The sequence below is a fragment of the Amphiura filiformis genome, unplaced genomic scaffold, assembly GCF_039555335.1.
Source record: "Amphiura filiformis unplaced genomic scaffold, Afil_fr2py scaffold_506, whole genome shotgun sequence".
NCBI lineage: Eukaryota > Metazoa > Echinodermata > Ophiuroidea > Amphilepidida > Amphiuridae > Amphiura > Amphiura filiformis.
In genome coordinates, this window is record NW_027305970.1 from 1 (window position 1) to 15,656 (window position 15,656).

The window sequence follows — 15,656 nt, forward strand, 5'->3', positions numbered from 1 at the left end:
CCTGTATTTTCATATGTTTCTGACAAAAGCAAGTCTTTTTGATATTCCTAATTTGAATGATGTAAGCACGGGACAATAACTATGATACAAAATTTTACACTAGTATCGATACTTTTCAAGATATGGATAATTTTGTAAATGACAGGTCAATTGTTATTCTGAATGGGCTAAAATTTCACCTCAATGAAAGGGATTATCATGTTCAACTGTCAATTGATTAAATAAAACCTTTTTAATAAATATTTTCAAGCCATTTGGTCCCAAGGTCAAATGCCATGAAACTAAGAATTCCAAAATTTCATTTTTTTATGCATTTTAAACGTTAACTCAAAAACATAGGGCGACTTTTTCGGTTTTTGTTGAGCTGGTCACATATGTTTGAATGCCATCTTATTGCAGACAATCCCTACCTGCTTAGTTCTGGCTCTCCTCCTCATGTGATGCAGAATTACAGCCACTCTGTCATGAATATTACGGGCTGTGCATTAATTATGTATACCCTGGGGTGATTTCTCAAAATGATCTGTCACAAATTACTTGCTTCCCTTTCAACCTGCCAACAAAATCTTTGTCCTCCCTTACAAATGCCAAATATTGGAGAACCCAAATTTAAAACCTTATATTGTTCATCAGGTGATGTGAGTGGAGCAAACAGGAAATTTGCATATATTAACATTAACTTATTCCTACCATATTTCTACACCATAATATAGAAAACGTTGCCAAGGAATGTATTCCAAAATTGCCCCCTCCCCCAATTGACCTGCAAATGCTCACCCCACTTCTGGGGCTTGTCAGAAAATCTTTGCCCCAGTAATTCACTCCTTGGGTACACATAATGATTGCACCACCCCTTAAGGCTTGATTCAGGCACATTGCTAACAATTAAAGTTACATTATTTCAGTGCTACTTGCATGTTATGCTGTCTCTTCTGCTTGAAACCTTGTTAACAAACATCTTTTTCCTCAAATGTATTTCTATACCAAATTCATATAACCATTTTATATACACAGCTTTACAAATATGTCCATTTGTGACTTCTGTTTTTGCAAAAAACACTAATCATTGCATTGCATTGAAGCAAATTGCTACACACATGATAAATCCTTCATACATCATTACAAGTAAATCATCATTGAACAATGTAATATGAAAAAAATATGTTCACCATTTCCCATACTGGTAACCATGGAAACATCAATAATATTATGAGACCAGCTCATAATCAATATAATTGGCACCCAATATGGATATGTGATTGCTAAAAATGGCAGAAAACAAAATGACAGACAGACATGCAAGTTATTCAACCAGTAAATGTATTTCACACATATGACATGTTAGAGACCCTACAGACTTTTTTTATTTGACATTAAATATTTGATGTAACATATCTACGTTATTTAATCTAGTCCCATTCTATTTCCAATAATGTTAAAGTTCTAACGAATGTTTGATGACGTAAAATTGATAATATATTTCTACCAGATATTATATATACGTATTATCGATGTTACGTCTTCAAACATTCATTAGAACTTAAACATCACTGGAAATAGAATGGGACTAGATTAAATAACGTAGATATGTTACATCAAATATTATACGTCGGATACTTGGAGTCTGTAGCGGCCCTTACATCAGAATGGAAAAAATGATGCTTCTGCTATCAGTAATCATTTATATGCCAAACTGTGATATAACCATTTATACCACAGTTGGTGTGAGCTGTTTAAAAATATTTGAGGTGCTGCTCAAAAGCATGATGCATATTTGATGGCGCACATGGTTTCATGTGAAATTCATTCTAAAAATTTTTAACATTTCGTTCCATTCGTAAAAAATTTATCTTCCCTGTGGTAAATCCTTATTATTTACTCCCCATTTGTATTGTTAAGAAATTACAAATGATTTTGAGACTTCTTTGTAATCAATGCAGTTCTTGAAATCCATTATGCTTGGGGTATCTTATCAATTTTGACTTTTCTTACCTTATCTTTGATTGGCTCAATATATGATAAAGCCCTCTTTGTAACCAATCAAAATTGGTTTTTAGAGACCAATAATTTGACCCTGGGGTTAAAGTTTGGTTCATACATAAGGAGATTCACTTTGAAGTTTGTGAGTGTAAGAACTCAATTCAGCAGTATGAATTTGCATATTTTGTAATTAATACAACATTGTTGAAGAAGGCATCAGATTAGCATTTGTACTGCATAAAATAAATACACTCACTTGTGTCATTGTGTGAAATACATTTGTACACCATGAAGTTTCTCTGCAACATGAATTGTTTTTGTGGAACTAATACCAGTCTTGCAATATACTGTTAAGAAGCAAATTGTGTTACCTTATTTGAGTCCAAAATACTGAAACCATTGAATGACAATATATCCATACCGCTCATTCACCACTGCCTGACTTTTGTTTTGAGAAAATATGGTTGAAAGGATTCTTTAATGATATTGCCCGCCCACCAATCAGGTTTCTAATTAAATCAGAAGCCTTAAAAGCTGTTATTTGCTGTTTTGCAACTGATATTTTGTTGCCTAACCCCATGGGCACTACGGCTTTTCTTTCAGTGCCCCTGATTGGTTAATTACATGATATAATCGTGCAAGCAACCAATCAAAGTAGAGCTTTTAGATCTCTTATAAGCTTGATCCCCTTTAGCCCTACTGACTATTCTTGCCCTCTGGGGTTCTTACCTTATCTTTGATTGGCTCAATATATGATATGGCCCTCTTTGTAGCCAATCAAAATAGTTCTTAGAGGCTGATACTTTAATTAAAACTTCAGTATAAAGCGTGCATATTGTAACAAACTTCCTATACGCCACAAAAACAATTCAAATGTCAATTCAAAACTTCATATTCTCATTCCAGGAATGCAAAATTCAATATCAAACTATAAATAAAAACATACACATTGTGTTGCCAGAACAAAGCTGCATTCTATAGATGTGGCTAAAGCTCTTAATGCCACTGTATGACACTGCAAAAAATCAAGTATACCCATGATGCATTTGCATGAATTGAACATGATTATTCGTAGGTCCAGTACCTTGCTGTATATTTGGGCTCTTCCATTTGAAAAGCACACCCCCACTGGAAGATTCTGGCATTCCAACCAAATTCAACAGTGTATTTATTCCATATGAATTCCAATCAAAATTGTTTAATTTTAGGCCAAATTGTGCCAAATTCAACTGGATTTGACCAATTTCTACCATTTTCAGGTGGAATTTAACATAAAACTAGCAAAAAATGTTCAGCTGAATTGAAGATATGGTGCAACTGGAATTGAGATGGCAGTGAAATCTTCCACAGGGGGTGTGTGTATTTTAAATGGAATAGCCCATTGCTTAGTAGGATGGTCATTGTTCATAGAACATCAACAGAGTCAGTTATGCAATCATCTCAAATATCATAGTCAAAATAATTGTCTTAATTTGGATAAAATAACAGATTATGTGCTGGATAAAGAGGACAAAATAACATCCTGTGTATCGGTTATATTGAAATAATGCATGATGGGAAAATTTGATTCTCTGATGTATGAAAAAGGGATGTAATTTATTGTTATTGGTTTTATTCCCTGAACATCAAACTTCCTTAGTATTTATAGAGGGGGTGATTCCTTACACCATGGTGCTTACAACGATCTAACTATTCAAAGTCACATTTGTTAACCCCCTGGACCCTACTGGTCATCTAACAGCATTTCTGATTGGTTGATAACTTGAAAAGCTCATTTCAATTGCCAATTATGACTAGGCTTTAAACTATTTATGGTCAAATTTGCATTTGCAGATTATCTTATTAATACCCTCCTTGATTGGTTCAAAATTGGAAACAAAATATTCATTTTGGCCAATCGGCAGGTAGTTCTCATAGGGTTAAGTCAACCTGTTAATTGGGTATCACCTGACTGCTGTTCAAATTGAAATAAAATGAATGAAACCAGTAATGAAGTAACATCATGGATGTGGATCCAAAAACAAATTGACTTATATGAAGTATCACATTGAAGGCTCTGGTGTCATGTTGCATAAAAGTTTACCAACCTTTTCAGCAGCCAGGGATATCTTTAAAATATTGTTCTGTGGCTCTCAATAAAGGCTCTGGATACTTCAGAATAATTTTTAAAATCTGACAACCTGATATTCATGTGATACATGTCACATGACCTGAAGGATTTTGAATGTTTCTATACTCTATATGTGCCTAATTAGACAAGTACTTGTCTGTAGATCTGCCTTCCTATGGAAAAACACTGTATCAACATAGTAATAACAAAGCAATGTTTTTTCATAGGAGGGCACAGATATTGACAGATACATAAAGGAAGTTTAATGCTATGATATTAACAATAAAATACATCCCTTTGTCATATTATATGTGTATTTCAAAGATAGCAAGAGATTTGCTCAAATTGTCTTGTGTCTCCATACTTTTGATTTCCATTTTTGAGTTTAGATTATGAGCAAGGTTGGTTGGTAACTAAATTTGGAATCCTTTTGCCAAAAAAATGTAGCTGTATGAGCATGTGGTAGCTAATGGTAGTGTTATATATAATTCATTATTTTAGACTTGTTTATTGACTACTATGTAGCCAAATTTGACACTTATTTGAAACCCATGGCACTGCCTTTTTACAGTGCCTCTGATTGGTTAATTATGATATATACTCATTTGAGTAACCAATCAAAATAGAGCTTTTAAAATTCTTAGCATTTTTAACCCTAATCACCTTCAGCCCCTACTGACCATTCTTACAATACTCTTGACTGGCTCGATGCAAGATATACCCCAATTTGTAACCAATGAAAATAGTTCTTAGATGCCAATAGGCCAATCATTTGACCCATACAAAATATTGTAAATTGAAATACTTGAGCGTTTCTGTTTGTTGAAATTATACATATTGTCAACTAAATGATCGTATTTGTTAATTGATGGAGAAATAAACAAGGCAAATTTGACTGAAAATCTCTTGCCATCTTTTAATTCCCTTGTAAAAAAAGCTGCATGTGACATAATTAAAACCATACTGTGAAAGAAGCTTCATAGTTTTTGCACTGAGTGATATTATATAACTCTATAAACAACTACATATGACAACCAAAACACATTTTTGTAGGAAGTTAGCAAGATATCTTGTGGGAGAGTAGGAATATTCTATATACATGAACTTCATAGAAAGTGTCATAACGTGAATAAATTAGTCGGTCAGTAAATAATGTACGTCTTATTTATTGCACAAAAATAGTATCATGTTAGGCTTCACCTGATGTAACATATTCTATTGGTTTTATAGCAACTTATTGTAACTGACCAAATGCCAGGTCTGGATAAATGTGGAATCAAGGAAGTGCATTCCTGGGAAATGTGCAATCCAGGAAGTGCATTCCTGGGAAATGTGGAATCCAGGAAGCGTATTCTTGGGAATTGTTCATTCTAGGAAGCACATTCCTGGGATATGTTCAATCCAGGAAGCACATTCCTGGGAAATGTGGAAACCTGGAAGTGCATTCCTGGGATATGTTCAATCATCTAGGAAGCACATTCCTGGGAAATGTGGAAACCATGAAGTGCATTCCTGGGATATGTTCAATCATCTAGGAAGCACATTCCTGGGATATGTGGAAACCATGAAGTACATTCCTGGGATATGTTCAATCATCTAGGAAGCACATTCCTGGGAAATGTGGAAACCATGAAGTGCATTCCTGGGATATGTTCACCATTCCTGGGATATGTGGAAACCATGAAGTGAATTCCTGGGATATGTTCAATCATCTAGGAAGCACATTCCTGGGAAATGTTGAATCCAAGAAACCACAGTCTAGGAAGTGCAATCCTGGCACTTTTTAACCTTAATCCACTTCAGCCCCCACTGACCATATATCTGATATTTATCTGAATCCAGGAAGCACATTCCTGGGAAATGTGGAATCCGGAAAGTCCATTCCTGGGAAATGTCAGGATTTGGAAGGAAATTTTGCTTCCCCAATTTTGAAATACATAAAAAAATTATGGAAATCCTAGGAAATGTCAGGATTTGGTATGAAATTTTGCTTCTCTTCCTAAGAGGTATTTTTTTCCAGCCCTGCCAAATCCTTTCCCCAATAAATCAAGCAAAAATGAAACAAAAATTCATGGAATTACATGGTTGAAACAGACAATTTTTTGAATCGGCATTATTTCAATTTCATAGTTTGAGGAAATCGTGGCGTTTTGAAAGAATTTGTAAAAAAGAATGATCTCCATGTGAGTAAAACCAATATGGGTGATTTACCAAAGCAATACACATGTGTCATTAGTCTTTGCATTTAATCTCTTTGGTAGAGACTTACCAATGGTGGCTTGGTTTGTGTTTGGTTTTATTTTCCAATTATTATATTTATGATTTAAGTGGTCTGGGATGTCCTTTTTTGTACCAGTACTGTTTGAGTGTATTGATCAAACTAATCATGTTATATTCCTGTTCATGTTTGACATCTTTGCAGTGGGGTGACAAGGTATGCCCCCAAATTCAACTGAATATTTGCTTCATTCATACTTGGTGCTTTTTGATTGAACATTTTGTGAGTTTGTTTAAATCATTTTAGAACAAGAAAGTTAATGCCAATTATCTCTTGTTACATAAATTTGTTGCAGTTATGTTGCTTAATTGATACAAATTGATAGAATATGTTACATCCAGATATGTTGGTTATCTGATTTTCACAGATCATTACAAAGTAAATAACATACAAAAAGACAGCCATTGTTGTTAACAATCAAGATTTTCTTCTCTGATGAACCTTTATCCTTGTCTGCAGACTGGACTGTGCATAGTTGCAGTCACCCAGAGTATATTGCAAATTGATTGGTTCCTCACATAGGTCAAAGGTTAGGAAAGACAAAATGCTGCATGGCCATTGGTTGACAGCTGCTACATCACAAAGGTTGCCAGTTGTGATTTCACTATTGAGTGCTGCATACTGATTGGTTGAAAGTGGTGACATCATAACTGAGTGCTGCATGCTAATTGGTTCACAAAGATGGTGACAATCTTAATCTAACTTGTTATTGGCTGTTTGATTTATTTTTTACTTGGCACTGGCTATTGAGGTCATAGACCCATCTAGAGAAGAGATTGAGGCTCGGTGGTGCATATCGGCTACAGATGACGTGTTGAAGAGTTTATACCAGCCCATAGTGGCGCTTGTTCGATCTAAATCATCCAATAGGATTTGAGCTACCCCCATAAAGCATTTGCGGTCCAGCCGACCATAGTCACCCCATACTGTTATCTGCAGAATCAAGCAATGTAGAAGTAAGTAAGTAATCATTAATGTCTGCATTAAAACTGGGCTTTTTCATTGAAATCCATACACCCCCTATGGAAGACATGACCTTAATTGTCCACCTTCCACACAGGGAGTGCAGATTTCAAATGGGGTTACCTAAAGGCCATGTCTTCCATAGAGGGTGTATCATTTTCAACTGAAATAGCACATTCTTCTTCATCAGGCCAGAAGATGCATACAGTAACAAAAAAAATCCCTAAAATGCCAAATCTGGGTTGGCCAGGCCACAGACTACCACAGACAAATCATAATCAGTTAAAGTCTCAGCATCACCTGAAGTGCCACAGACGAAACTGCTATGCACATACATGTACCACATATTCTTACGGTCTTTTGTGTAAATGTGAAGACACACAACACTCTTTCACATAAGCACACAATGCTGGCGTAATTATTGTTAGACACTAACGATTGGCGATCATGAATATGCAAGAATTCACAGCATATGAAGCACAGGACTTTGACTGTTTGTGATTGGTCTGTGGTAGTTTGGGCCAGGCCCATAGAACAGTGTTTCCATATTTTTGTCACCTAAAGCAAAGACCATCAAGAAGTTGCCTACTTATGAGTGAATGTTCTTATACTGGAAGACAGAGCGATAAAAAGACTAGTTTGCTTCTGACGTCATCTGTCAATCAAACTTGAGCTGGTTTGTTTACAAGTTAACGTGATGATGTGAGTTGATGAAGCGGCGATAAAACGGGCACCTTATTGTTAATTTTGCACCTACAAACATGCAAACCATCTCAAAAGTTAGGTCTTTATAGTAGGAAACTTTCTTTCGCAAAGGCACCGTGTCAACAATGCCTCGAAAAGTTGCTTTTTGTCTTGTAAAAGTATGTTATTTTTCGCCATTTTATGCTATTCCTTTACTCCGATCGGCACCAGATAAATCGACCTCCTTTTACGCACTATTAGGCAATCAAGGTTCGTAGGGAATTTGATTGACAGTGACGACAGACACAAACTAGTCGTTTTATCTTTGTCTTCAATTATAGTCATCCAGTAGTTTTTTAAGGTGTTATTTTTTCATAAAAGAAGTTGCCAACTTACCTGTAGTATTTTCCCCTATAATCCTCAGGAAAACTTAGTACCTGTTGATACAGTGGGTCTAGTGTATGGCGTGCTATTTTGGTTTTCCTCTTCCCCACGCAACGTTTGCCATCCATTAAGTATACTTTGACATACGGAGCTGCAATAAAATGGTATGTACCGTATTGTTTTAATACCATAATAATATTTAAACAACATATTTTAGGGCTGTGCAATAATTATGAGCCCTGGGAGGGCAAGAATTCTTGGGCAAGACAAATCAGGGGAGTAAGCAATTTTTGGTACAAAGAGGTAAAGTGATTTTTGGCAATTTATGGGGCACCTTTAAATAAAATGGTTTAGGAAAACAGTACAGAAACAATCAAATGTGCAAAATGTCCTGCTCCCTGTGCTTGCATTACAGGTTTGCAGATTGGGTTCCCAAATATTTGGCATATGTGCAAAAGGGACGCAAAGATTTTTTTTGGCAGGCCGAGAGTGGGAAACAAGTTTTGGCAGGCTGAGAAGGTACAAGAATTTTGGAAACCGTATCACCTCCCCTCCCCTCCCCTACGCTCTTAATTATTGCACAGAATCTTATGTAGTGTCGTTGAGCTGCTGCTTGAGCCATTAGGCCAATCCGGCTTGAAATGTGGGGGACACCCGGCCAAAAAAGTGGGTCATTTTGCCCAAAAGGTGGGTGGACACATCCTCCTGTCCCCCACCCCGATTCACACCCATGACTTGAGCCATGTATCAGCATAGGCATTCATTCCAATGGGGGCAAAAGCCCTGTCATTGAGAACTTTGTCCCATTAGAAGAGAAACTGATTTACTTCAATTCTGTTCTGCCTTTGAAACTCCTGATTGGTTCACCTATGCAAAAGTTTTGTTTCAAGCTAAACTGAGTCAACAATTTGCGGAATTAATCTGATGAGGGCATAATAGGTTTGATCAAATTAATTGTTTTCCATCCATTTTTGAAAACCTGCCACTTCGAACACTGGTAGAGTGATTTTCTATTATTTACAATGTTGATGGTTATTGAATACCCTTTTGGGTTGAATGGATTTATTTTGTTTTAAAAAGGCCTATTCAGTGATTTGCTCATCCGGAGAATCGTAAAAATCATCCAAATTTAGTTTTTGCCATCTGCTGGTGGTTAAGCTGAAAGCAGTGTATTAAAAACAAAATAAGACATTTTAAGAGAAATTAACTTTGACAATACTGCTGTTTTTCTTATTTTTTGCCAATTTTAATGACTTATCCTTCACTTTTACACAATTGTAATGTTTTTACACTTTCGCTGGATAAGCCTTTAAAGATGGAGGTATTGTGGTCAACAACTGACCTGGTCAAGTGGTCACTACCAATCTATTCTTCTACTTACCTGGAATCATTTTTGAACCTGGCTTTGCTATTAAACCTTTTGCTCTAACCACTTCCACCTCTAGCTGTCCATTTCTCTCCAATATTTGTAGTTGTATATCACCTAGACATGGTGAGCCTAGTACCTGGCGACCTACTAGTTGACCTGGACCAAGCCCATCGAGGAAGTCCCCTATTTGGCCCTCTGGACCCATACGGAAAGACGAAGGCAACCATTGTCTGTAATGGTAGAATATGAAGAGGAAACAAGCAAGATGAGTTAAGTACAACTTTTAATAGAAAGATGAAATGAGAACTTACCTGTTCAAAGTTTGATCGATATTCCGTGCACATTTGTTTGATGGCATGTAAAACTATTAGTCATTTTTAAGTAATGGTGAACACTAATGGTGCTATTTATCTTAAATCTTATTTGCATCTTTACAAGTAGTAGGCACTTGTATGATGGTATTAGTAAATCAGAAAAAAGACTAACAAATGGACAGATAATTTTCAAAAAATTTTTTATCATGAAATGTAAGGAATAACTAATATTTATTTGCCTAATTTAAATTTAAAATATATGTAAATAGCGCCCTCAATTTTCACACAAATGTATAGTTTATACAATAAAAATGACCACAATAAGCAGAAACTTGATATAGAAACGAATATTTCTGTTTAAAATAGCCAAAAAATATGTGTATATTAGTGTGATAGCTGTTGGTATTGTCCAGGTCTAGAATTTTTGTTAGAAAAATTAATAAATGATTACATCAAACAACCACGTATGAAGGAACAAAGGCGAGAGATAATGTTCCACACATTTGTAGAATATTTCCTGGAACAGAATAATTGTTTCAGCTTGAAATTACCATTCACGTAGGGAACTTGTGGGTGATTACCTTTATTTTGACAAAGAAATGTTGCAATTCACTACACTATGAAACCATGTTTACTGTGCTTATGAACTATCTTGAGAATAGTGAGTACATTCATGGACTATTCCAGTTGAAATCCATACACCCCCAGTGGAAGACATAGCCTTAATACTTCCACACAGGGAGTGTGAATTTGAAATGGGGTTACCTGAATGGGCGACTCAATTTTGAAATCTATACCCCCTTGTGTGGGAGATTAAAGTCATGTCTTCCATAGAGGGTGTGAATAGCCCAATGTAGGTCATTATGATGAGGAAGCGCACACTTGTATCAATCAAAACTTAACTTTCGGATTTTAAAGTGTTAGCTCCACAATTAATGTACCATACTTGCTATAAGTCAAAATTCAATTCATTGGTTCTTGTTTCACGCCCACACATTTGACCAACATTTTCAATATTTCATTATTCATGGTGGAAAATGTATCATACTTGTTAATAAATATGTCACGCTTATCCTCCTAATCATTTTAACAGAGTTTTATGTGGGGGTGTAACACAGGGTTAATATATGAAATTTTAAGCTTCCTCTCCGTTTTTCTTGACGCTATTAAATTCATGTTTCCAAATTTTCCAATTATGAAGTATGTTACTGTCAAACACTTACTCTGAGCATGTTGTTTTATATATGAATCTAGGTTCTAGCGCTGACTCCCACCATTAATATTTGAAAATATTGAATAATGAAATAGCCACCTCAATTTTCAGATAAAATAAAAAGTATGAATGGGGAAAAGAGCCAATCTTCATTAGCCTTGTATAATATTTTGAATGCAAATTAAAGGTGCATTTTGTGATTTCAACTTCTAATCTTTTAGTATGGATTGATATATATAGACGAAAAAACATTATTTCCAAAATGTCAGTTGATTCCTATCTTGCTATTGTGAGCTATGCATAATTACATAGATAACACCACTCCATGGCCACTGTATTGTAATGACTGTCTGGCAACAGACAAAAAAATATTTGGCAGGATTTCTTTGGCAAATGACAGAATATGCAAGAAATGTTATGCATACCGTAAAAACTTGCCAGTTAGCATATGTGCTTACTATCGAGCACTTTTAAAACATGCAAACATGAAGAGCCTCATCCACAAAAGTAGAAAGGGTTTTGAGCAAATCACCGGTACACATAGTTATATACGAACAAGTAAACCTGCAAATGTGTGTCTCAACCCAATTAGCTCAGTTGGTAAAGCGCCGATACAATTTCATGTTTTCAAAAGCGCTCGATAGTTAGCACATATGCTAACTTTTGAGTTTTTACGGTACATACATTACATAGTCCAAGGTTTCTGATGGCATAAATATCTAAACATTTTTTGCAGGAAGTGGGAATGATGAGGTTGTGGATCACGAAATGCCCCTTTAACATTACAGTTCAATATACCAACATGTAGAGAGGACTTTTGTCCTGTGTAATTTGTATGGGTAAATGAGTCTATGGGACTCAAATAACATGGGTTCCAGCTATTTGGTATCGATAAAAAAAGGCAGATGTGATATATTTGTGTGGAAAAAGAGTGCACAAGTTCCTATTCCTTTTCATCCACCTGTTACCACCATAATGGGCCATTCCTGTTGAAATTCATACACCCTCAATGGAAGCCATGACCATAACGAACCGTTCACTAACACTTTTAGGGGGGCTGATGCAAAAAAATGTCATCACAAAATTTTTTCAGCCCCTCCCCCCTTTACAGACCTCAAAAATGTCAGGCCCCCCCCCCCTTTTGACATAAAAATTATGGGTCAACCCCATAGAAAAGCATATAAACTTAAAAATTCCCGGGAAAATTTGTGGTCATTTTTTTCAGCCCTCCCCCCCCCCCCTTAGGAGGGTCAAAAATTTTCAGAGCCCCTTTTTGCATCAGGCCCCCAACAAGTGTTTGTGAGCGGTCCCTAATCTTCCACACAGTTAGTGTAATTTCAAATGGGGTTACCTGAATGGATGACTGCATTTGAAATCTACACCCCCTGTTACAGGGGGTGTATGAATTTAAAGTGGAATAGTCTAATATCTCCTTCCTACAGGTAATACTCACTGATTAGAGCTGTCACTACTAAAACTACACACACTGCCGTCTGTACTCTCCCTGCTGGCTTGCTTTTGAAGTTTGTTCCTCATCTCTGCTGCAAGACCAACCTCCTCTGTCCTCACTATACTATGTCTTTGGCCACGTTTCCCTGTAGGTAAATATGAGCAAGAAATGGTAGTGAATATTAGAGCATTGATGGTGGTAGACTGCGCTGCATTCCTTTTTTTTTTTTTTTTTAAACAATTCATACGTTTCCATGCATGAAACCATTTAAAATTTATGACGAAACACATGACATCTCCAGTGACTGCCCTGCCCAGAGAAAAAAGGACTGCGGTAGTTGGATATGACCTGTGTGACCCACCATATCTTAACACATAGACTCAACCTCTTTCATCTCGAATCCGAGATGAATGTTAATGAAGTAAAAATCAATGTGGGTGGTAAATCTTAACCAATAACAGATAGGCAAGCATACATGTTTATGCATTAGCCCAACCCACTGTGTTCACTGAACCCAACCCGTGGGGTAGCTCTATTCAGATTTCATTTGACAGCTTAACCATCAATATTATCGTGCTTGCGCGACGTCAAGCGTATTATACATTGTATTGGACCTTGTGCAAATAATACGCGCTGGACGGCTATTCAAACGGCTTAATTGGTAAAAACCACAGGATATGTGCATAAACAGCCAAGACTGCATTTATAATGAGGTAACATCATACCCACTATAGAGTGCATAGTTCATTGTATATTCGAACTACAGTAGACCAGTTTTCTCATGGATATCTGAGCTGTTGAATCAGAACAGGAATGATGACTTTTCCACGGTCAGGTCAGAGAGATTAATTTAGGGAATGATAAATTAAACTGGTCTACTACAGTAGACTATGATGGTGGTAAATAAGTACATCCTGAAGGAAACAATGGTACACATTTGTGAAAAGTTGGTAACATTATTCTTAGTTTGTTAGACATTACTATTTCAAGCACCATCTTTATGGTTATTCCTTCATGTAATTTTACACAAAATTAGGGTTAAGGTTAGGGTTAGTTTAGGGTTAGGATTAGGGTTAGGATTATGGTTATGATTAGGGTTAGGGTTATGATTAGGGTTAGGGTTAGGATTAGCTTACACAAAATAATTACATGAAGGATCGACCATCTTTATCTTGTGGTATTATAGATCTTGATATTTTCATGTTTTGCTTAATAAATTTTAAGCATCCACCATCATGCCCCTAGGAGGAAGGGCTACTTATCACTTATCAGATCTTATTGTCTCCAGCCCTTTCCTCCATTAAATGTTTTTCGCTTGTTTGGGATCCATTTGGAGGTAATATACCTACTTGATGATATGTACATGGTGTTTAATTTAGGGATATAAACAATATGTTCAATTGAATTGAATGAATATTTTAATTGTTTACTGGTATAGTTGGTAGGGGCATATGTGTTAATAAGCACAATAGTCTTGGTTTTTGTTTTGCTACACAGCCGTGACGTTAGTCACGGCTGTGTTTTTTTTCTTACAGGTTCTTTCTTTCTTTCTTCTTCTTTCTGTCAACCATTACATTTGGTCTAGCACTCACATGCTTGCATCGATTATGACCTAACTTGGTCACAATGATCATTGACCATGCCCCTACATGTCACATGAAACTTGCGGGGTCAAAAGTCACGCAGGGGTCACAGGGGTCAAAAACGTGATTTCAACTAAAAATGCATTTTCTCCTACAACTTATGTAGAACAGCAACCCTACTTGCACACATGCATTGTTATTACCCAGTGTCTATGTGGTGTACACACATTTGTGATCAAAGGTCATTAAGGGTCACTTCCGGTATAAAACGAAAAACCTTTAAAAAAATTTATTAGCTAAGTAAAACATAGTACAGTAACGGTATGTTCACATATGATCTACAGTCCCCAATGTATATGTGGTATTTTTTTTTTTTGGGGTCAAAGCTCATTAAGGGGTCACTTCCGGTATAAAAAGAAATACCTTTAAAAATGCATCTTCTTCCACAAATTATGTGGGACAGAGACGCCACTTGCACACATGCATTGTTATTACCCAGTGTCTATGGGGTACACAGATTTGGGGTCAAAGGTCATTAAGGGGTCACTTCCGGTATAAAACGAAATACCTTCAAAAAATTTTATTAGCTAAGTAAAATATGGGACAGTAACGGTATGTTCACACATGATCTGCAGTCACTCACTGTATATGTGGTATTTTTTTATTTGGGGTCAAATCTCATTAAGGGGTCACTTCCGGTATAAAACGAAATACCTTTAAAATGCATCTTCTTCCACAGATTCTTTAGGACAGAGACGCCACTTGCACACATGCATTGTTATTACCCAGTGTCTATGGGGTGTACACAGATTTGGGGTCAAAGGTCATTAAGGGGTCATTTCCGGTATAAAACGAAAAACCTTCAAATTTTTTTATCTGCTAAGAAAAACATAGGACAGTATCTATGTCCACATATGAATTTGAGTTTATATGTGGTATTATTTTATTTGGGGTCAAAGGTCATTAAGGGGTCACTTCCGGTATAAAACGAAATACCTTTAAAATGCTTCTTCTGCACAAAATACGTAGGACCGTGACGCCACTTGGACACATGCATTGTTATCACACAGTGTCTATATGGTGTACATCCATTTGGGGTCAATGGTCATAAGGGGTCACTTCGATATAAAATGATATACCTTCAAAATGCCCTTCTAAACAAAAAGCATAGCAAAGTGATGCCATTGGACATGCATTGACATTAAATGTCTATGGGGTTTTCATATATTTTGGGGTCAAAGGTGATTAAGGGGTCACCACACGGCTGTGTTCGTGGTCTTAGACCACAGCTAAGTCTAGTTTGATTTTTGTTTGTAATCTTTTTTATT

At 36.3% G+C, this 15,656-nt stretch overlaps 1 protein-coding gene across 1 annotated transcript; it reads right to left on the reverse strand.

Annotated features, from left to right (window-relative positions):
- Nucleotides 1-6,445: 6,445 nt before the first annotated feature.
- Nucleotides 6,446-12,961, reverse strand: LOC140145641 (regulating synaptic membrane exocytosis protein 3-like; the record flags this gene model as incomplete). Its single annotated transcript, XM_072167331.1, has 4 exons — nt 6,446-7,311; nt 8,421-8,550; nt 9,781-9,998; nt 12,749-12,961. Coding segments are annotated over 4 exons (775 nt in total), but the record flags the coding sequence as incomplete, so codon positions are not given.
- Between the last annotated feature and the right edge of the window lie 2,695 nt (nt 12,962-15,656).